Source organism: Lemur catta, chromosome 5 (genome assembly GCF_020740605.2).
Source record: "Lemur catta isolate mLemCat1 chromosome 5, mLemCat1.pri, whole genome shotgun sequence".
Lineage (NCBI taxonomy): Eukaryota > Metazoa > Chordata > Mammalia > Primates > Lemuridae > Lemur > Lemur catta.
The window spans coordinates 71,824,660-71,848,844 of NC_059132.1; the positions used below are offsets into that span (position 1 = coordinate 71,824,660).

Sequence of the window (24,185 nt, forward strand, 5' to 3'; positions counted from 1 at the left end):
TGATTACTCTGTGCAAAGTACTATACTGAACACTTTATAAACATTACCTCACTTAATCCCTATAATAACTTGAGATGTAGGTATTATGCCCTCATTATATGCATGAGAAAATGAGATATACTGTTTTAAGAAATATGTCTAAGCTGGTAAAATTTAAAAGCTGGGATAGTGCTGTCTCAAATTAGCCTTTATGATTTGGTACTTGTACTAATCTGGATAATAGTTTAGCTCTTCGAAATGTTAATACAGGTTGAATATCCCTTATCTAAAATGCTTAGGACTAGAAGTGTTTCGAATTTCTATTTTTTTTTTTAATTTTGAAAGATCAGCATTATACTTACCAGTTGAGCATCCCATAGCCAAAAATTCAAACTCCAAAATGTTCCAATGAGCATTTCTTTGATCGTCATGTTGGTTTGGTGCTCAAAAAGTGTCAGATTTTGGATTTTTGGATTTGGCATATTCAGCCTCTATGACATAGAGCTTACTGAGGGAGTGATGGGTATTCAGAATCTTTAACCATTTGATGCTAATTAGGACTTTGGGGAGGTCTAAGGAATTGATTGTGTATATCTAGTGCCAGTTTTCCCGAAATAATTTTTCTGGTGTTTCGATTTTGACTTTCATCCATCCAAGTATAGCATACTTGGGAATGACTAAATCAGTATGTATAGCCTTGGCTGCACAAGAGAATAACCTGGGTAGCTTTATAACCCGAAGCCTCATCCCCATACTCAGATGTTCTGATGTAAACTACAAGGTGCCTTGAGTCTTCCAGAGACCAGCCAAGTCTGAACCCAGCCTGGGACTGGGACTGAGGGGTGGGCAGAAGTCCCTCAGGATTGTTGGACTGACACTGCTGGGGCTCGTGTCACTTGCTAGTCTGGCTCTGCACACAGGGGCAGCCTCCACACCTCACTCCTCCACACCTTCCCCGACACCCCCACTTCAAAGTGGAGGAGGAAGAGAAGGAAGTAAAGCAATTTTCAGCATTTGCACCATTCCAGTCAGTATGATCTTGCGGGAAGGTCTGCTTGGAAGGTTATCATCTATCCAGTTCAGTTCTTGGGATATAATTTTTCCATTGCTTATTTATGCTTTGGAGATACAAGTTCTGTGTATGGTTTGCTTTACTATTCTGGTAACATCCCAGAGTCATCTGCCATATTTGTAAAACTCAAATACAGGTAAGTCAAGGATATATATATATATATATTTATTATTTTTTAGATAGTGTCTCACTCTACTGTCCAGGCTAGAGTGCAGTGGCATCATCATAGCTCACTGTGACCTCAAACTCCTGGGCTCAAGCTATCCTCATGTCCCAGCCTCCTGAGTAGCTGGGACTACAGGCATGTGCCACCACGCCCAGCTAATTTTTAAAAAACTTTTTGTAGAGATGAGAGTCTCACTATGTTGTCCTGGTTGGTCTCCAACTCCTGGGCTCAAGTGATCCTTCCATCCTGCTGGGATTACAGGTGTGAGTCACCGTGCCTGGCCATGGAGCTATTGTAAATGTTGGTCACAGGTGCTATTTTTTGTCACTACAATTATTTTCCTATCTTTTCTTCTGTTCTTCACTATTACCGTGCTCTTCTCAACCTAATTGCTCTCCTGTTCACTCCACAGCCTCCTTTAATCTGAACAATGACAGATGTCAGTAAATCCAGCTGTGGACAATAGTCTAGGCAGCCGAGGATTTTTAAGGCAGATAAGTAGTTTGCTATTTGCCAGAATGCCCTATTGGAACACAGATTCTGTGGAAATATGGTGTTAGCAGGTTACCAGTTGGAGCAATAAATTAAATTTTCACTAGCAAATATTTGTCTGCAGTAATTTAAATCACTTTTTATTTCATTTACACATGAGGGGGCAGTATAGTACTATAAAGCAGGTGCTCTCTTGAAATTGCTTATTTTTATTGGTATGTAATAGTTTTTAGGTGAGAACTTTTAGACTGTGCAGTTACAACTCCAGCATCCTTGTTAGTTACTAAATGTACTACACATATATAAGTGACACTCTCAATCATATCACAGGTCATGTGCCTGTTTTTATTTAAATGTATGAGTATTAATTTCCTTGTAACAGTGGGATATTCATTCGGTGCCTTTTATTGTGAGTTTTATGTTTATGTTTTGTTTCAAGTGAGCTGGCTTTCTTCCTGTTTCCTGCTCTAACCTGAGGAACGCCAGCCCTTTGGAGGTGCAGTGTCTGTTAGGTTGATGTCTCTCATATATTTTATTTCATGACTTTGTTGAAGGCTGAAGAGCCTCCAGTGATGTTGGAAGGAAGCCTCTGAACTCAGGTCTTGGCAGCTATGGGAGGTTTGTTATAAATCACCTCTGTATGCTTCCTTTTGTGGCACAGATTGCTTTGCTCAAAAGAAAATTGCCAAGCAAAGAAGCAGCACATTTTAATTAATGTTATTATTGCTGATATATGAATGACATTATAGATAAATCATGCTAATATTGTAGGTTTCATAAATGGAAGGGGAAATTATTAAGAGATTGGAGGTTATTAAATGAATTGATAAAATCTATAAAACACTTTATGAAAAATGTCAATGGGAATCCGGAAAGGTAATTTCATAAGCACAAGCCATTTTTAAATGTATAAAAAATATTTGCAGACATATATTTCTGTTTACATAGTTTGACAAAAAATTGAGACCTGTATTCTGGCATAAATACAACCTTCTGTGAAATTTACTGAGATGCTTCTTTTTAATGTTTTATCCTGGCTACTTCCTTTGCAGAGGAAGAGCTATAGTACTGTCTATCCCTCGTAAAGATAATTACACGTGGTTAGCTTTGGCATGAATTACTTGAACTACAGTGATTTGATGTTGCTTTTACTTAACGAGCAATTTTTTTATTTTTAAATCTTCTGTTAAAAATAAATGAATAACAGGCCTACGACCTGTACCCCAAGTTTGAAGAAATGGATTTTTAGTTCTGGCCTGTCTTGATTGAACTCCAAATCAGTCACCTGTTGTTCGATGCCAGTTTGCTGTGGCAATACCCAGGTTTCTGTTCATGATAAACAATTCATGTCCTTTATGCTTTGATGGCAGATTTTTCGGACCCCGCCTGATACCACATTCCCTGAGCCCACCTGCTTGTCAGCATCACCCCCAAATGCTCCGCCAAGGCAATCAAAGAGACAAGGCCAGAGGACGAAGAGACCCGTGGCTGTCTATAATCTTTGTCTTGAGCTAGAAGATGGTAAGTTGTTAATTATATTTTTCTGCTGAACAGCATGTTGAGAATACGACATATCATATGTCCTCAGGCCAGGTCACGGTTTTCTGTTGTCTGTGTTTTAATTTCTTTTTCCCTTAAGATTATAATTTTAGAGATTAACAGGGAGGGTGAAGCTTTCTTGTCAGGGAGAAAATGCAAGTTTCAGTTTTGTGTTTGTCTTTGTTATGCATGGTTCTTTTTTTATTTTTAAAAGACAGCTTAAATTTCTTTTTTGGGAGACTTGTGTGACCTCCTGTGATGTTACATAACCCGGAGACAAATGGAAGGGGAACTAAAATTAAAGCAGATCTTTTATGAGAAGAGCTGATAAAGTCTAACGTTAAATGCGTCTGGATTAAAGGCACAGTTCACCATTGCACTGGAGTTCATGGCTCCTACCCCTTACTTGCTCTGCTTTTCTGACTTTGTAAGTAGGCAGGGCACTTCATGTCATGGCAGGGGTGGCAAATTGGCCTGTCTGATGGGGCCAGGCGGAGTGAACTGGGCTTGCCGTGGGACTCTCGCAAGTTGAAGTTTGCATGTCTCATCCAACCTACCATGTTCCAGCTAACTGTGGCCACGTGGCCACTTATTTAAGGGATGCCAGATACCCCAGTTTTTAAAGAGCCTTGAAATCTGAATGCTCAACATTGACCTATACAAAACAAGACTATAAGCCATGTACAGGCAACCAATGGCTGTTTGTAATCATGTGGTCTTTGGTGTGGGGAATAAGATGATGCGGGTCTCAACACCTGCTTTTATAGCATGCACGTCTGAAACTGTGACTCCTCCTGGGAGCTTTCCCCTTATTGAGAACATTTCCTGAATTTGAAATTAGTCTTCACTTTTCTTCCCCTCTAGTCCTTTTTTTAAAAAAATATCTTTCGTTTATTATCCTTTTGAGCTACTGAGGTTACATTGGTTTGGAAGTGTGAGATTGACTGTCAGAGGGAGAAGGGAGGTGAGGATGGAAACAAATACAGTGCCTTCATCTTAAGCAGCTGTGTACACAAACGGCCAGGCAGTTAATATCCAAAGATCCATGCCAGCAAGCAGCAACTGTCTTCAACTCCACTGACTCAGAGGTATCTCCAGGAAGACTAGAATACCTCCTGTAATAACACCCAGGGGCTAAGATGTTCTAGTCTTTTAATTTGTTCAAGACGTATGTACATATGGTACAAGTATTAGTTTTATGATCAGATCCTTATTTTCTAGAGGAAGGGCATGAATCATTAAAATTAACCTATAATTCCAGAACTTCCTTTTAGACATGGGTTTCAACTTCTGATCCCAGCTAACTTTCTTATTCTCTCTTTTTCTCACATTCACTCTTCCTTGGCAGAGTTGCAATAAGGAGTAAAACTGACTGGTTTGAATTGCACCTTTTCTTACATCTCACTTGTCCTCTGGTGGAAGTGCTAATAAATAGTGAAATAAGCAAATGTTGGAAAGCAGGAAGGGAAAAAGAAATCAAGAAAACATAGACTACCTAATTTGGTTCGTTGGCCTTTGAGCAAAATAGAATTGACTGCATTTCATAAAGGAGATAACCAAAGAGGGACATTTTGTCTTAGAATCACATCTACTTTTTTTGGTTTCTTAGGAATAGAATCATAATATTCAATCAAATTTATGTAGTACATTAATCTTTTGTTGGATTGCTTAATGGTTATTAATGAGTAAGAAGCTTCTGTAGTTGTATTAAGCCACATCTATCATGGGAATACTTGAGATGGTATATAATCCTAGCTTTCTTAATTTTTAGGTGATATAATTCTTAAAAATTATTTGATTTTAAGGGGAAAAATGATCATCAAATACTCAAACCCCTTTAGTCTGTTTTTATGTGTGTTATTTATGATGGTTTATTCTATATTTTGTATTTTATAACTTTACATTCATCCTTCTTGATTGCAGCCCTAGAATTTCTTTTTTGGAAAGTTGTCAGAATCAGGAAAACACATGAATTTAGTTACGGAGTGATTTTATTTTATAATTTTTTAAAGAAATAGGCTCTTGCTCTTGTCTCCCAGGCTGGAGTGCAGTGGTGTGGTCACAGCTTATTGCAGCCTCCAACTCCTGAGCTCAAGTGATCCTCCTGCCTCAGCCTCTGAGGCAGCTGAGACTACAGGCTTACGCCACCACGCCCAGCCTTATTTTATCTTAGAGGTCATAAGATAAAGCAATTAAAAACTATTATTTTTCCATCCACCAGTTAGTTGTAGCTAAGCTTTAGTGAAACTCAAGATGTATGAAAAGCTATTTCAGAGAGAACAAAGTAGGGTCTGTGTTTTGTCATAGGCTTTCATATCTTGCATATTCTAAAAAAAATTGGGGAATAAATGAGAGGTGGTGAATACATTTTTTGAGCAGGAGCATACAGGGATACTAAAAAAATATTCAAAATAAAAAATTAGCGGGGTGTGGTGGCATGTACCTTAGTCCCAGGTACTGGGGAGGCTGAGGCAGGAGGATCACTTGAGCCCAGGAGTTTGAAGTTGCAGTGAGCTATGATCACTGGACTCAAGCCCAGAGGCAACAGAGGGAGACTTTGTCTAAAAAAAAAAAAAAAATAAATAAATAAATCATGTTATTGAATGTCACTTAGCATACTGAAAACTTTACTCCTTCGATAGAAAGATATGTTCTTGTCATTAGGACTTATTTTTAAGTGGCCTTGAATCATCTAATTGCCAGTATTACTTGAAGATTTCAAAAAGTTTAATCCTTTTTTGGTATTTTTTCTTATTGATAGTAGTGAAGTCACTTCTCCTGTTTATCTAGTTTTGGTTAAAATATGCATTATAGACAATTTAGGTTGATTATTTTTTCAAATTTTCTAGTTTATAGGGAACTGATGGAATATCTGTATGCAAATACCACCCCCGCCCCTTTTGCTCATTGTAATATAAGTTAAATTTGACTTAATAAAATCTAGGACAAATAGTTTTTACTTAAAAGTTAAGTGGACTATGAGCCAAGATTCACGAACTGGATTGGATGACTGGCGATTTTCTTCAGCCCTGTGATTTGGTCACGGATTTGGTATGTGAGTGAAGTGGTTTGTGGTTGTTATTTCTTGTTCTGCGTGGAGTAGACTCTGAAACTATGCGATGCACCAAACAGCCGGTCTTGGCACACATTCAGTATCAGTTTCAATTCAACATCAGGCAGATCAAAAAGTCATTAGCAAAGAGTGAGCAAGCCTGTTAGCATGAGCCTGGAAGGGTGGGCCTGGAAGCAAAACATCCCAGCCGGCGTGAAATAGGAGAGAAATCCTCCACTGTGTTAGACATGCTTTTCATGATGTTTTATTCACCCCCACCCCCAGTTGAGAGAGGACCAGTTTAACTAAAGAATCACAGTAGCTTCGTGTTGATAAAGACTTTAATTGACATTGGCACATTTAGCCATACTGTGTATGCTCATTTTTCTTTGCAATATATGATTAAGTGATACTAAAATTATTTGCAAAAGACTTTTAAAAGGCTAGCTACTAGCTTTAAGGATATTTACTGATGATTAATATAGACTAAAACGGATATATTTAATAGTATCTGGCCAGTTTCCTTAAATTAGAACAGCTATTAAATCTTTATGAGAGTCTCATCTTTTATTATTTTGTAGAAGCCTTATTCGTTTTTATATAGCATTTCATAATCTCATGAACTTCAAAGCTGAGTAGATTTGTCTAAGTCAGTTGTGAAGAAGCAAAATATGAGGTGGGCTGCTAAGTGTTAAAAAGATTAAAAATGAAAGATTTGCTTTTGTTTCATTCTCAAGTTATCGTCTGTGTTTTTATTTCCTTAGAACTAGTAGCAAGTCACTTTAAAAAGGTTAAGCGTATGTTTATTTTCTCCTGCCCATCCCAAATTTATGTCCTTACTACCTCTTATATAAAGAAGGGCTGTCATGTTTGTTGTAATTCCCCCCAATACGAGGAAATTTCATGAGGCTATGTGAGATGAAAGTGATCTTTATTGTTTTTCATTCAAGGCAGAAGAAATTTTAAGCGAAGGTTTGGGTAGCAGGGAGAAGAGAATTACCATCTGAAGCTCTTTCTTCCTTTATGCTAGCTCTAATTTTAAACAGAACTAGACATTTCCAGGCCTAGTTTTTATATGTATCTTCTTGTGTAATTAGGTATTCTATGCCTATCTTCTTTTGTAACATGATATAGCAGCTTACTTATTTAGGCAACTTAAAAAAATATGATTTATAGCGAGTTGAAAATAAAATCATCTTGCAAGCCAATTGGCAGGATTTGATATCATTTTAGTGTTGGTCTTACTTGGGTATCGTTGGGTTGGCACTTTAACATTTGGATCACGAATGTGCTAACTGCAGCACATTTTGTCGAGCATGTGTTATTGTAGTCCCACGGCTTGGTAGATACCATGATGAGGATTCAGAGCCTTATAAGCAGAAAGTGAAAACGCTCTACTGCTCTTGAGGGGGAGATGGATACAAATGAAGCATGATCGTTTCCTTGTGTCTCTAAGTGGGAACATATCCTGACCTGGATCAGTCTCTAAAATCAGAGCAGGACAAGTAAAACGTATGTAGATGTCCTTTCAGCCTGAATAATATCAAATTAGGACTTTGAATAATTACCTAACATTTAGATGCCACGTGTCAGTGAGAGTAATGACGATCATATTAATTGGCCACCTTAGGTAGGTTGGAAGAATCTTGTTCAATTTTGAGGCATGAGCAAGAGAGTAGAAAACTAGAAAGCAGGCCTCTGTAAGGCCTTTACAATGTAGGTTTTTAACGCTGAAATATACTGTATACTAAAAGTGGGATTATACCACAAATCTATTAAAGAGCTTTTATGGGTTCCACCTCCTGCCACACACACTTTCTCCTTTCAAGGAGTTAATTTTCTATTCTCATTCTGTTTGTCACTATAGGAAAATACGAACCAGCTTGGCAATAAGTGCCCAGCGCTGGGCTCCAGGGCTCTGAGGACGGGAACTCTCAGGTTGCAGTATGTAGGAAAGGTTTTATGGTTTCCTGGAGCAGAGAGATTGTGGCCATTAGATGGGAAAAGGGTTCAGGTGAGGGGACCAGAGTGGCTGAGGCCTGGCAGCTGCTAAGAGTAGGAGCCAGATAAAGGGCAGAAGGCGGCCCACCTGGTTAGAAGGGGCCAGGGTTGACGGTCACAGGAGAGATGGGCCGGATGCGGGAGACTGGCCAGACCCAGGAAAGACAGCCTACCTAAGGGACGGGTGGATGGACGTAAGCCTGGGCTGGAGAATGTGTATTCTGACCTTATACTCATGGGCAAATTGCTTAGGCTCTCTAAGTCTACTTTATTAACTACATTATTATCGGGATAATAATAGTATCCACCACTTAAGATGGTTGAGAGGGTTAAGGTAGTTCATATATTCGGCACAGGCCTGGCACATAGTAAGCACTCAAGACAGGTCCTGATAATCCGTAGTGTTCTTCAAGCCAAGGAAAGCTGCCTTATGTTTGAAATGATAAGAGGAACCATGGAGTATTTTCCAGCAAGGGAGAAAAGTTGTAACATTTTGAAAATACTATTTAAGGAAACGCAATCTAACTTAATCTTCCAGTAGGAATCAGGAAGGCCACAATAAAGGGTGGTTAAGTAACTGCAGCTTAGGTTCGCATGGACGTGAATTAGCACGAGGAAGGGAAAATGAAATGGTTATCCGGGAGAGCTGTTAGAGCAAATTGGTGGGACTTCTTAACTGACTAGACAGGGACGTGAAGGCCGATACTCAAAATGGGGGTCATTAGCCACAGTTTAGGAGCACAGGTAAATGTGTCCTTGTGTTCATGTCTTCATTTTTGCTGTGAGTTTTTTATTTTTCTTAGAGTTCAAAAATAATTTAGACCATCTTTCCATCAAAAGGAAGGAAATGCACCATTTTGTCAGTGTGTTGAATACATATTCTTATATGTAACTGCTTTGGAAAATAGGTTTAGTAAAAAACTACTGTAAAATGTATTCATGTAAGTAGAATGAATATGGAGAGACAGAAAGAGAGAAATAATAAATAATTACTAAAATGTTATATCTTCCCAGAGAAAGGGTAGTTGCATACCCGTGAACAAGGTAGAGCTCGTTTTTCTCCTACTTTGCCTCACAGACATAGATCCACTTTCGTCCATAGGCTTGTCTTAAAGGATGGAAGCCCACTGCCATAGAGACCCTAACTTCACTAGAAGTCAAGGGTGAGTCACTGACGTTCATGGCAGCTGGGTGCTCTCTAATCTCAGTTCCCACGAGAGCGTCTCTAGAAAGCTCTTTTATGAAAACATGGGTTTGTAAGTGAATTGCAACCATCCTGTCCCCCCCATAATGTTAGTAGGATACAAACTGTGTGAGAAGGATGTCTGGAAAACCACTGTTGGCATGGACTCTCGGTGACATTGTATGGCTGCTGGTGATTCCTTGTAGACACACCTGGTCACCTTGATGCAGCATTATTTAATATAATCAATCCAGGTAACTGGCACAAGTAGATCTTTGTCTTAAGCCCGGCAATCCTTCTTCTCTCCTTTTTTACCATTGTGTTTTCGCATGACATTTCATGGGTGGGCTCCGGATAATAACTTCCCGAGCCCGGAGGCCTCTTGCTGTCTCCTCAGAGCAATGTTATGATTCCTTGACATGGAATTACTATGTGGTGAAGTCAAATCTAAGACCAGGCTTGAGTCTGTGACAGTATATGTAGACAGATTATTTCTTAACTCACTTTTACAATGATGAGATCAATGGGTTGGAAAAGGCAGCGAGAAAATTCAGGGCTGTAATTGAGTTGTGGGGGGCCTATAAATCATGTGCCACGCCTGCCCGGTGCTGGCGCCTCCCAAAAACCTCCCTGGGAGCTCAGCCCCCCTAATGCTAGTGACAAAGCAAAAGGCAACTTCTCCTAAGACTTTCTATATAATCTCAACTGTGCTGCTTCTGTGTGGGCCGAACACTTCCCCCTTTCTCTGGAGGGGGAAAAAAAGCTTATTTAATGCCTTTAAAAAAAATACATAGCTGCTTCTGTGGTGAAAACAAGTTCATGGCAGGTAACTAGAATTTATAAAAGAGAAAAATTCTTTAAAGCTTCTCTCCCTGTGGAGTGGTTTTTTCCTCCTTTACTTCTAATAGCTTTTATTTTAATTTCTAGTTCTGAATTCAAGCAGCTGTCACTCTCTTTATAGCCCTCTTTGAAACTCTTACGGCGTAGGAGGTAGCTGGGCTGTCTAAGAAACATCTTTTCAAACCAACCAAAGTATTGTTTATCCTGAATGAAACGATTTTTAAGGCTGTCAAGAGTGACTGATTTGAAACGTTTTCTTTGGTAGGCAGGAAGATGAGCAGAAATCTTGAAGGGGAAAGTATTATCTCAGTGTGGTCAATTCCAAGTGACTTCTATTACTCAGAAAACTCTCTGGACCATGGTTAAAATTACCACCATATAAGGGTGTTCTGTACAATTAGTATAACAAAAACCTGTGTCCAGTTCACTTGCTGAAACCTTACCAGCTGTTGAAGAAAAAGAAACAATACAAGACTGAGTCACCTGTAGAGAATACTCCCATTTGTATTTACCACGAATTGTCTCTAGTTGGCTTTTCTTAGCTCTGGGGAGCATCTTTGCAGCCCAGCTCCCTTGGAATGTTCATTCTGCGTTCCACGGCATTCCTGTGTGCTTTCCAAGCAGTATTCAGGAGCCCAGTGTCATCTTTGGATGAAGAAAAAAATCTTCAAGCCTATTAAAATGAATTTTGGGGCCAGCATTTTGGATCCTACTAATAGTTTCAAATATCAGCAGCATGATTTTTGAGCTTAAAATGTGATGATGGTCATAGTTTTATTTTTGTCTTTGGGTCAGACTAGAAATAATGATTATCTAAGTCTCTTTTCTATCTTGGTTATTTTAAAGGTATATTCTTTTTCTTACAACTTTTCATAGTTAATGCAAGTATGTGATACAAAATTCAGAGAGTAATGATGGTGAACAATTACATATCTCCATCTTGTGTGCCAAATACTGTTCTTAGCGATATTTCTTAAGCTTAAGTAATCCTCTGCACAATCCTATAGGTGGTATTATTATCCCTGTTTTATAGTCAGGAAACTGAGGCACTGAGAGGGTCAATAACTACCCCACATCTCACAGCGGTCAGTGGCAAAGCCGGGATTGGACCCAGGCAGTGTGACCCCAGGGTCCGGCTTCTTGACCAGTCTGCTGAAGTGTGGAACACAAGTGCCACAGGGAGCAGTCTTCTCTTCTCTGCAGTCAACGGACATTGCCAGTTGTCTCCTGAGTCCTTTCAGAGATACTTTGTGTGTTTCAAACAACATGTCAATTTATTCTTTCTAAATTTTAAGAATGATTCTTAGTTTTTTTCATGTAAAAAAAAAAAATTTTGTTGTAAGGGAATCAGAGCTGTGGTCTTGATACAGGAGATGAAGGAGGAGGAGCCAGAGATGACTGTGGTTTTAAACCTGGGACACAATACACTGTAACCAGCATGGGCCCTCCAGGAGAAAAGCTGTGGCCCATTTTTACGGGAAAGGTAGGAGGGGAAGGACCCATTTTAATTCAATGATATTCAGTACTACGGCAGTATTTTACTGTGATTTATGCAACCACTTGCTTAAATGAACAAACATCTGGTTTGGGGTTGGTTATAGTGTCAGGGTATCTCAGGTACTTGATGCTTTAACAGGTTGTTAGAAAGTAAAAAGTGAACACAATTGGGAATTTGATGCTGCCTGAATATACAAGCTTTTACTGTTTTCTTTTTTCTCCTTTCCTCTCTCTTCCCCTCCTTTCTTTTTTAAAAAAATTTAAATAATGTATTCGTAGGTTTGAAAAAATCAAAGAGTATAAAAAGATACAAAGTTAGAAAGACTCCATTCTGTCCGATCGACTCAGTTCCTGCATCTGCAAACCAGATCTGTAACCACTGATGTTAATAGGTTGATCCATATAAAATTGCCATCTTTAGGTCCAAAATTAATCTCAGCAATTTCAAATTTTTTTCCATTCTGTAGGTTAAAAATAGTAATGCTTTGAGAATTTCATGTAGTTAAGCCAGTAGACTGAAATTCTTCCAGAGTTGAGATCCAAAGTGGATTGATGATCACTGTTAATAGTGAGGTTGTGCCATGTGAAACTGCTATTTGTATATGTCAAAAATGATTTAATATCAGTTTCATATGGTTAAACCTATTGTTTCGTATTTATCCTAGAAGAATTCTTTATGTGCATATGTAAGCAAATACGAATATAGATCTTTATTTAGCCCCTTCTGCACCCAAGAGCCAGTTCTGTACCTTTTTTGTTTTTTAAATTTTATAGAATATCTTGCGTTGCTTTTCTTGTCAGTACAAGCATAGAAATAATATGGAAAAATAATCATCATTTATGACAATGGTTGTCCTTAGGCATTGAGAGTCTGGTGATTTTATTTTATACATACCTGTATTTCCTACTTTTTTTCTAGAGTATCTCTACTTGTTACAAACATATATACACACACACACAACATACCTTTATATGTATTTAATTTATGTAAGTTACAGCTTAACCTTGAAACAGCCTGCACTTTGTACTTGATGTGTTGGGTATAAGTTTAAGATTTTGAAGCAGAAGGGATGAGAAGTAGGGCTCTAGAAAGGGTACGGAGTTCCTCTAGAGTGAGTTGACTGGAGAGACTTCCCTGTCACCACATTGAGAATGACTAGCCCTTATTGCTTAGCGTTGTCCTGCTAGGTTTAATGCATCTTTCACCTTTACCTAGGTTGCCCTCTCATATCCACATTGTCCTGGCATTTCAGGGTCACTATTGCTGGAAATAGGCAGCAAAGTGTTTTAGTGAATGGCAGACTTGTTTGTGGTTAAGTCTGGGTTTAAACTAACCTAGATTTAAATCCCTGCCCTCCTCTTAATGTCTTTTATGGTCTCAGCAAATCCCCCTCTAAGCCTCACAAGTTTGGGCAATAAAACTTTGACATGGTTTTTGCCAAGAACAACTGAGTTAATGGATGTACACCAGCCAGTAAGTAGTAAATATTCAAGAATTTTAGCTTATGTTTTCTTGAGGGCTTGATGGATGACACAGAAGGGCTTCAAATATACTTTCATATACGGTATACTTTCAAAGAAAATGTAATTTAGTCTTTTATCTGTGGTGATTTTTGTCCAGTATAATGCCTGGGCTTCTTGGTTGCTAGCGTCTTCACCAGGCTATTGATAATAATGAACATTGTCCCTGTGAGAAGAGTAGCTAGGAGAGGAGTGGGTAGGGAGGAGTGTAACAGCCTTCATTGTCTCAGTGTGGCTGGAGTCTGTGTTCCAAGCACAATGCTTTAAATTTCCTGAGCTGTCAAAGTGGCAGGCTTCCTCAGAAGTTTATGGAAGGCAGTTTGATTCAGGATCTGATTACTTTTTGGTTCCCAAGGATAATAGTCCGTGGTTATTATATTTTTTGTTTGTTTATGTAGGCAAAAATTTTAGTCTGTAAATAATGCCCCAGGACTGTGATTATGATATAAAAATGCTCTGTGCTTTATAGAGTAAAGCAATTTGCTTTGACTCCTATTGACATTGCAACTGAATTGCTCTTTCTTGGCTTTATAATTGAATTGCTGCAGTCTTCCACCGACCTTTGCAAGAGGTAGAGGTGGTTCCTGAAGTTGTAACCTAATGCCTATTAGCTGCTGCTGTAACGTCATAATGTGGTCTGGAGTTTTTGTCATGTGATTGATTATACAGCTGATTCTCTCATCAGCTTTCCCTTGCGTAAACTTTTGGCATATTTTAGCTGTCACAGTAGCTGTTTTCGGCAAGCATTATGCTCAATATTTTAAATCTCTGGACAACAGAAAATAAAATCTACTTCATAAATTTATGGTAATTTCATTACATCTTTTCGTGCCTTATTGTGACATTTTAATTTATAGTTCAAGAGTTGCCTCTTCTCTCATTCAGTTATTTTGAGGGATGCAGATCTGTATGTAGTTTTGTTTCTGTGCCTTTGGGATTTGAGGGGTGGGCAGCTATTTCCTTGAGGGTCATGTTTCCCTTTCCTAGACATGATTTCAGATAAATAAATTGTATTACCCCACTGAATTATTCCTTATCTAGCTACTGACTGTCATTAATCTTATTCATGTATGTTATTTGGCTTCATTATTGTTCCCATTTGGTTTGTCTTGTTTCACGAGGGAAACTGAAGTGAGAGGAATGGGCTCACTTTGCCCCCTCCCCAGGACGACATTATTTGAACTTGCAGTGTCGCTGAGAATTGGGATAAGTGGGACTTTAGGAACCTCTCCTTCCACTTGGCAATTTTAACCTGTATCTCAGTGCACCTCCCCCTGCAGAGAAATACAATTATCTTCTTTCCTTAATGGGCAGTTGGCAGGGTTAATTTCTTAATCCTCCTCTCCTTTTTCCCTAATGTAAGGCATAAGGAAGGTTTTCTTGTCAGAGAATCTGGACTATTTTCTAACAGTAATCATTTAACACCTACTACTCTATGGACAGTAAAGAAGAATTTTCTTTGAATGGTTGGTTGGACTTGCATTTTAAAGAAAGATGCCTAATACATTTGCAATTTTAAAAGTTCAATTTTAAAGTCAAACTTTGAATTCCCTAACCTGCCTTTATTGTTCTGATTTGTTTAATAAAGGAACTGTGTGTGTGTGTACTTTTCCAGTTAAAACTAATGTATAAAAATAATATAATTCTCTGGCATGGGTTTTGAGGAGGATGAGAATAAATATTAATGTTTAGCCTGAAAAATATCTCCACTTTAATTTTTATCTTGCTTTGGACTATTTCTTTCTGCAGATCTTACCTATTTGATGCCTTTATTGATAGTGCTTTGGGAAGAAAGTTATCTCACTCAATTCTTTGGCCACGTTAGATCAAGTTGACTAGCATATGGAAAGACATGAGGGGAGTGCCAGGTGTTTGTGGCTGGTTAGGTGTTAACGAGGTTTTAGACCTGACTGTGACCCTCCTCAGCCATGCTGCTCACAGATGGCTCTGCTGTGCCCTGGTCATGCCATGTGTAGACTGCAGCTCCTTGTTAGACAAGGTCCTAGAACTCGATGATGTTCTGGTCCAGCCAAGCATCTGGGTAAGATGTGAAGAAACAAGCCTATTCACTTTTCTCCAACAACCACAGAGTGGGCTTCTTGGAAGAAACCAGTCTTAGATAATACAGCCAGGTGAGATATGTCGATCTTCTGTTTTGGAGGCATAATCTTTTCCCATTTCCCTCAGTCTCACAGTAAATTTGGGTATCTGGCCGCCCTGGTTTCTGAAAGCTGATAATTATTGGAGTGCTAATGCTAAGGACAAGATGCACAATCAAAATATTGGACAAAACCATAATCCTTCCTTTGGAGCAATAATGAGTAAGTAGTAAGCTGTTCTGGAAGTCACCCTCTTTTACTCAGAGGTGGAAGTCTTGAATGTTTCATTGTCCATGACAATTTTCACCCAGTAGTTTGAAAACAAGCACATGTTATAATGTACTTCCAAGACTTGGGTAGGAAGGATGAGGCCATGGACAACTAGAACATCTTTGGATATCCTTGTAAAAAGCAGAATTCCATACCAGATCAGATGGGTCACTGTTCTTATCTCATATAACAATTCTAAAGTATCCCATTTCTTGTGAGTCAGTAGTATACTGTGACCTGTATTAGCCACATGTTAGGGAACATACTGCCTCCTGCACCATACTCTCCCCAGGCACTAGATCATTAAAGAGTGGGTGGTAGCTATACCTTTGATCGTTATCAATTTTCAAATTCAATTTTTGGTTCCAATCACATCTCTTACGTTGGCTGAAGCTTCTCACTGGCTCCTGGACAGATTTAACTTTATGTATATAGGTTACCTCCACATTTGTTGTTCAGCATTAGGTTTTATTTACATTGTCAAGACCAATAGCATTTTGAACTGGGGCAGGGAAAACATAAGTTTTGGAATATTTTCGTTTATCCTAGTCAGTGTAGCATTAGGCACTAGTTTTTGATGTGATAAAATACAAACTTTAGTAAAATAGAAATTATGCCAGAATATATATGAAATGAGTTTGGTAGTTCTGTTCCTGATACCAGGCATGACTCTCCTTTTCAGTGCCCTGTATGTCCTGGGCAAACTTAGGAGGGGAAGGTCACTGTGGTTAGGAGGAGATTTTGTTGATGTCGTCACATCTGCCACATGGTGGAAACTGGAGTGTGACTATCTCCTGCTCAGTTGAAAGGTTCGTTTTAAACAGGCTTATGCAGCTTAGCCAAATGAGCAAAACTGTCTTCCTACTGCAGCATTTCATAATTCCCTCCCAGTTTTGGGCTCTTCCCGTTAACTTCATTCCCAGGGCTGTCAGTCTGTCTGCCACTGTGACTTGTACCCAGCTGTGGTGTTTCTTGGGGGTATCCTCTCTCCCCTCCCCACCTCCTGGGTCCTCTTTGTACACGGACGTTAGTCGAGTTTTTGGTGCTTTAGTTCTTGGGTACAACATCATGAGAACAGAAACATCAGTTGGGCAAAGAAGCTGTTGAAATGTGTTAATCAAGAGATTCTAAGTTGTTATTGGGTGGCCCTATTGAAAACATAGAACAGCAGGATGCCAGGAGGAGGAATTCAGGCCCAAGGGCAGAGGGCATGAGGTGGATGTGAACCAGAGTGGTTGTGTTCACCCCCTGCTGGTGGAAGAGTCCACCTATTTTTGGTTGAAGCCACCCTCAAAGGTAAAAGAGATGATGTTTAGCCTTAAGATTTATTTCTCTGTATTTAGAGTGAGTTTTTGTGTGTCAGATCACATTTTATCATTGATTTCTACTGTGATTTTGGAAGTTTTTTTTTTCTCAGATAAGTCTTACATACCAGTAGATAAAAATAATAGTTAAGAATATTAGCTTTTCACTTTCTGGAGTAGGTGTATGTATTATAGTATACAAGTAATTCCTGTTGAATTAGTATAGGAAAATAATGACATCAAATATATTTCAGTGAATTAGAATTCATAGTCAACTTTCATAGTCAACTTCATGTTGACTGAATTTAATTTGGATATCTAAGCAGTCATGACTGTCCTTGGACTATCAATATTTAGAAAAAATATCTGTTTAAAATAATAATGATTTTATTATTATTGAGTTCTAAATATTTCTTAAATTTCATTATGATTTTCTTTTTAGCCATCTTCAGTTTACCAGCATATGAAAATTGTAAGAATATCCTTTGTTTATTACTGCTTTTGTTTGTTACTGCTAATTATTTTGCAATATTTGTCAGAATTTGTATAATATTCCTCCTTTGGAATTTATTAAGACTTTATAGTCTTCCTTCCAAAATATTCTATATCTTCTTGAAAAATGCATATCTCTGTTTATTGTGAGTTGTGTGTGTGTGAAATATATCAGCTTTGTATTATTGATTATAGTGTTTTGCGTACATGATATCAGTATCTGAGAGGAGTGTTAAAATCTCCAACTACATTTGTGAATTTTTGTTTTTCCTTACAGTTTTGTCATGTTGCTTGAAGCTGTATTAGTAGGTGCTTGTCCCCTTGTTTAATCATCTTGTCCCTTTATCAGTATAAAATGACCCTCATGTAGTTCTTTAAGATCATTACCTTTCTTTTGCTTCATATTTGCCTAGTATATCCATCTTTTATTCTTGTATTTTTCAGTCTTTCTTTTTGTTTTAAGCATGTTTCTTTCAGTCAACATATTGTTGAGTTTGAAAATATATTTGGAGAGTCACTGTCTTTTAATTGGTGAATTTAATCCATTTATATATTGTAATTACTATTAGAATTTCTGTCATTTTATATTTTTCATTTAATGAATTTTTATACTTTTCCCCTTTTCTGCTTTCTCTTCAAAAAAGCAAATGTCCTTCTGCTGTTTCCAATGATATATCTTCTGTTTTTTGTTTCTAGAGTGGTTGCCTTTATTTTGGAACTTATAGTCTTTTTTATCTATAGATTTCTTAAACTCTCTGTCCACCTCCAATAAGACAAATAACTTAATGAATTCTCAACTCCCTCTGGCCTACCCACTTCAACTATGTTGGTATGTTCTAGAATTTTGGTTTGGACTATTTTGATTATGTTTTTTTCCTTTTATCCTAGATTTTTAAGACAACAATAGACATTAAGTTGAATATTATATATTGCTTCTTTTATTTAAATACTTGAAGAATTTCTCTAGGAGTGTTATCAATATCATTCATTCTTTATGTGGCCAACCTTTGAGGATTTTTATGGCTGATAATATTTTTATTACACTGGCACATTTGAATGGCAGTTTGGCAGTTGGAATATACAATTCTCTGCTCAAAGTTCTTTTCCTTTAATGCTTAAAGAATATTACATCACTTTTATTCTGTGCTTAGTGTTGTTGAGAAGTCTGATGTCAGTTTGGTTCTTTTTTATATGGTCTGCTCTTTCTATCTAGATGCTTTTTGGTTTCTTCTTTGTATTTGATATTGTTAAATTTCACAGTAATGTGTCTTATATGCAGGATTTTCTTTGTTCCGTTATTTGGCACTCTGAGTCCTCCAGATTGAGGTCTTTGAAATTTTTTTTTAATTTTGACACTTTGGTCATTTCCTTAAATATTTCTTCCTTTCAATTTATTTCTTCTTCTGGAACCTGGATGCTGGCAATTCCACTTCTATTCTCTATGTTACAAATCTCTAAATCTCTGAATTTTCTTATTTGTTGAATTTGCTGACTATCTTAGTTTTTTCTGTTCTTAGAAGTTGTGGTTTCCAAGTGGATGGTGAAGAAGGATTTTGTGTGTTTATATGTGGCTATGGGGGATTGGATCCTTCCTCTCTTCCTTCCTTCTTTTTTCTTTTCCCTCTCAGGCTGTTGCCTCCTTTGGGCTCACCTAGGTGCTTGTTTCAGAACTAGGTGTTGCCATTGCTGGCATAGGACTCTCGTCACAGGGATGAGGGGGGCAGAAATGTCAAATCTGCTCCCTGGGTAAGTGGAGAACTTGGTCATAGGTTTTTGGCCCCCATTTCATGTGGAATGCTTCCTCCAGCCCCTCGTTCCACAGGAAGAGCACAGTTCTATCCCTTCTCCCATGCCCTAGTGTATCGTAGGTACTAGGAACACCACAAGATTTAAGCATTTGGCTGGCTCTGCTGGCTTTGATTGGTCTTGGAACCAGAGGCCTCTGGCTGGCATTCCCACTGACCTCTGAATGTTCACTTTCTGTTTCTCTTCCATAATGTGTAACAAGTTTTTTTGAGTGTAGTTATATCTTTTTATTTTTAAAATATTTGATTTTGTTTGGCATATGTTGTGGGGGAGGGATGGGTTTCCATTTAAAATTTCATTGCCATCTTGGCTGGAAATTTCCTGACTGGACTTTATCATAAAAGTATTGCTGTGTTGTTACAAGTACAATTAACCCTGTTCTCAGTAAATCTTCCTTTGATCCTAGTGATTAATTGTTGGAAAATTAGAAGCATCCAAGATTATTCTGATCCAATAGGAAGAGTATTTGCGTACCAAAATAGTATAGTAGTTGTCAGCTCTCTTCCAGCTAACCAAATGCATAACTGTGAAGTTTGCTTAAATTAAAACCAACTAATAGATTAGATCTCTTCTTTTTATGCTTTTTTTTCTTTCCTCTTTTCGGTCTTCTCCTTTTCGTCCTTACTTCTGCTAATACATAAGACAGATGTTTACGAATGGGGAACATGGAATAGCCTTGCCGTAGTGGAGACAGCCCATCTCTGAGGAGTAACAGAAAGCTTCTGTGGTTTCCTACCATACCCAGACGTCTTCGGTTAAGTGGAAGAACAGCAGGAAAGGGACTTAAACGGAACTGTCTCTGACTTAACTGTTAGGAAATATATTTGAGAGGAGAGAAAGAAGAAATGAATGAAATGGGAGGGAACCCCAGCGCAACAATGCAAAAGCAGTTTTGTTTAAGTGAAATGACCAGAAGATGAATGGACAGAATAGTGTCATCATCAGAACAAAAAAGTTAAACTAACGAGAGTCAAAGCTCATCCATATATTATAATTAAAGATATATAGCCATCCTCTAAATTATTAGATATGAGAGAATTATCAAGTTCTTGTTCCTTCTTCATGGTGTAATTTTCTGCAATTCTTTGAAGGTTGTGTCATGAAAATAAAGCCCTTGTTCATATGCTCAGGCTTGTAAAGAAGTCAGACTAAAGAGTGAAATATGGTAGCTGTCATGAAAAGCATGCCCTCTTGAATGCCTTTTTGTCCAATTTTTATGAGAGTTGATGTTTGTGGGGAAGTCCTAAATATTTGCAAAAGGACACTCTTCTGCATTTAAAACACCACCACCAACATTGCTGTTGAGAGAAACTTTCTCTTTACATCTGAAATTCCCCCAAGGTTCTCTTACTTTTCTACTTCTCCACCCTTATTCTCTCCATCCAAGGCCCTGACTCCAACTATACGTACATGACGACAAATCAATAAAACTGTCCCAGGCTTCTCTCCTGAGCTCGGGGTTGTGTAACCAACTCTCCTCTAGATATTCTTGCCTGGACTTTTTATTGGCACTCCAAACCCAACAAGTATACAACTGGTCTTATCTCCCTCACCCAATTTGCTCCATGTTTATTTTTTTAATTCTCTGTTTCAGTTAATGATTGCAGCATTCACCCAGTTGCCTAAGCAAAGAACTTGAGGGCCATCTTAAGTTTCTTTCTCACCCTTCACCTTTATCCACTGAGTTCTCTTGGCTGTAATACCTGAGTATCTTCTGGATCCATTCTCGAGCATATCACTCCCCTGCTTAGTCCCTGCAGTAACTTCCCAGTGCCTGCAGAATAAGTTCACACGCCTTTGTGTTACATGCAAAACTCTGTACCTGACTTCATACACCTGCTTTCTGCCTTTGACCCTGTCCTCCAGCCAAATCCAACTGCTGTGGCTCTGACAGTGGCCACGTTCTCTCCTTTTCTTTCAACCTTGGTATTTTCTCTACCTGGGGCTCTTTCCTTGAAAGTCTGGTAATGATTTCTTCCTAATCCTTTGACTTGCCTCCCACATGTCTTTCTCCTCTACCACTAGCATGTTTAGAAACTCCTTTTTCTGGGTCTCCAAGCTCCTTGATCTATTATAGCAAACACCACCTTTTCTTGGTGTTGGTCTTTACCTGTCTTCTGCCTTAGACTGTGGGCACCTTTGGGTTAGAGACTGATTCTTTACAACCTTTGTAACTCAGCATCCGTGGTGCACCTTGTACTTAAGTAGAAGCTCAGTGAGTGCTGGCTGAGTGAATAAAGAGGGTTAGAGATGCTTGAGGCTTGGAAGGGAAGAGGTTGGGAATCAGAAACTGTGTGCAGATTTTGTAAGAATACTTTGAGGTTTTTTTCCCTTCTCCATTTCTAGAGGCAATGACATTGCCTATTCATGGCATGTCTTGTGGCAGCGAGGCCACAGTATCTCCTGAGGACTCCTGACTTGCCTGGCGCTGCATCATGTCCTTGTAAGGATTACCAAGACCGAGACACGGTCTCCACCCTGAAAAAATGGGGAACTAAAACCAGGTCATGAAATGATGATAGGACAGCGAAATGCAAAACTGCTGCTGCTTACAGCTGTGAGAACGGAGAGCAGAGGCAGGAGAGGGGTTGGCAGATGCTTTGTAGAGAAGGTGGGAATTAAGCTGGGTGTTGTGAGGAAGTCACTTGCTCTCCTAGATGGCGGGTCGTTCGTTTTCTAATGAGTTTCTTATCTTGGAGTCTGTTCCTAAGGCAAGTCCTTTAGCACCATTTTTGTTCACTTACTGGAACAGCCTTTTTACTCATAGGTCATTTCTGTTTGTAGATGGCTGTTAAAGTAACACCCAGGGAAAGAGGTTGCATGCCCTCTTAAAAGAAGTGATAGGTGAAAAATGATGAGGGTATCTGACTTTAATTCTCAATTATAAATTTAGTTTCATAGGACTTAAAATCTTTGTTCTACATATTATTGAACATAGAATTTTTTTTCAAGTTTTATTATTTTCATAGTAGTTAAAAAGCAGTAATCTGATTTTTGGTGAACTGAAGTTTTGGATAGGGTTATACGAATTTAATGTTTGGGTACCTGATATTTATTCTCCCTCCAATTCAGTGATTCTCTTAAATAGATAAGCTCATTCCTGAACAGTGAAGGAGAAAGGCATTTTGTGCACTTGGACAGTAGGGTGAGGTGTCTCTTCATTTGATCAGTCTGCGTAAACGTTCTTTTCTACCGATATTACTTTCACTTAAGGGTTCCGATTGCCACTGTTTGGCAGGAAGGAAGAGAGAATTCTCTTAATAGAATGTGATTTAATATGCTGAATGACAATTTGTGCTGTGTCAGTCTTCCTGGGAAAAGGATTAGAGACAACGTAAGTGTATCTGGTTGTAAAAACATTTCAGGCATCTTTTAAAAGTAACACATTAGACCCTGGTCTCCAGTTCCCCAAAGGTGCGTCTCATTGACAGGTTTCTCCTGGTGGGGGTGAGTCAGGGAATCTGGTGGTCCCTGACTCTCAGTTGCTGCTGTCCCCCGCCGCCCTCTGTCGTGTCCTGCCTGCAGTCAGGGCGCGCGGCCCAGAGGAGGCCGAGGGCCAGGATCCAGCCCCCTGAAGCCAGGGAGCTGCTGGCGTCCAAGTCGCTGTCGAGGTGATCATGTTCTGCCTCAGAACTGATGATGTTTTGCTACTTTGCTGAGCCCCATTGGCAGCTATCATGCGGGCCAATGCTGAGGGTTTACTCTGTGCTGGGTTACATACGAGACCCTCTTAATTGTGATGGGAGCCACTGTTCATGATGCCAGAGGGGCGCAGGGAGAGGCCTGGGGGAGCTGCAGTCTAGCCCCTTGCTGTCCTCGGGTTCATTTGCAGAAAAGAACTGCATGGAGTTGAGCTTTCCAGGCACTGGGGATGAAGCAGCCTTTGTTCCAAAGTGGACTGTATCCCAGAAAGAAAATAAAAGGAAATCACAGCAGTGGTCTATCAGTGGGTTTTGGTCTATTTGCCTGAAAATTGGCCCTTCTGCTGAGGCTGAATTTCTCCAATTAGCTAAATGCTTTTGTGGTGAGGGCTGTGGAAAAGTGGCTTCACTGAAAGAGCCAGTCATACAGTCTCCTGGACTTTAGCAACAGACAGGCTCAGCCCGGGGAGAAGACCTGCCTGCAGAAAGAGGGCCTGTCTTTTGCTCCACCATCTCTGTGCAGAATATTCTGGTAGGGAATATCCTGCACAGGATCATCCAGGTGTCTCCCCTAACTGCCTTCATCAGCAATTCCTTCTTCCAGCCATCACCACCATCTCTAACTCCTACTTCCCTGAATGCTGCTGTTCTAGATCTCCAGTCCTAAGATCCCCCCTGTTAGCCTTAGTTGTAAGCTGGGGCAGGGGTCAATAAGAATTATTTTGTCCAGTCAGTTTTCAAGATTAGCATCTTGGGATCTAGCTTAAGAAGAATCTGGGATTTCTCTTGTGCTTCATTTTTAGGAGAAATGAAATCCATCTAAGGTGGTTTTCCAAGAGCAAGTTCCTTGCTGTTCTTGGCGTTCATGCTTTCTCTGTTTTTAGGACCCAGGACTGAAGAAATATAAAGGTTTAATCTGCCAGGAGCTGTTGGCATCTGGGGTTATGGACCTCCATGTGTATATCATCTGCTTCTGTGGCAGTTTGTTGGCTACCACCGTGACCCCTTACCTATGAAATGGAGGCCAAGCTTGTGCCATCTTCATAGAAAATTTCTCCTCTGCAGGGCACCCCAGAGGAGTTAACATTTAATGGGGATTGTGGATTAGGCTGAAGGGCCAAGCTCTGAAGGGTGTAGTTCAGGTGCATCTTATGGGAGCTGGGAGTACCCTGAGAGCGGGAAGTCCAGTTCAGGGAAACAGCTGCTCTTGTATGCTCTGTTTTCTGTCTTC

The 24,185-nt window shown here is 39.2% G+C and overlaps 1 protein-coding gene across 3 annotated transcripts in view; it reads left to right on the forward strand.

Annotated features, from left to right (window-relative positions):
- Positions 1 to 24,185, forward strand: part of ARHGAP10 (Rho GTPase activating protein 10) — a 277,640-nt gene that overhangs the window by 225,899 nt on the left and 27,556 nt on the right. For all 3 annotated transcript variants that reach the window (XM_045552099.1, XM_045552100.1, XM_045552101.1), the window contains one exon: positions 3,080 to 3,230. In XM_045552099.1, coding sequence (XP_045408055.1) covers positions 3,080 to 3,230 — 151 coding nt within the window. The remainder of the gene's footprint in view (positions 1 to 3,079; positions 3,231 to 24,185) is intronic.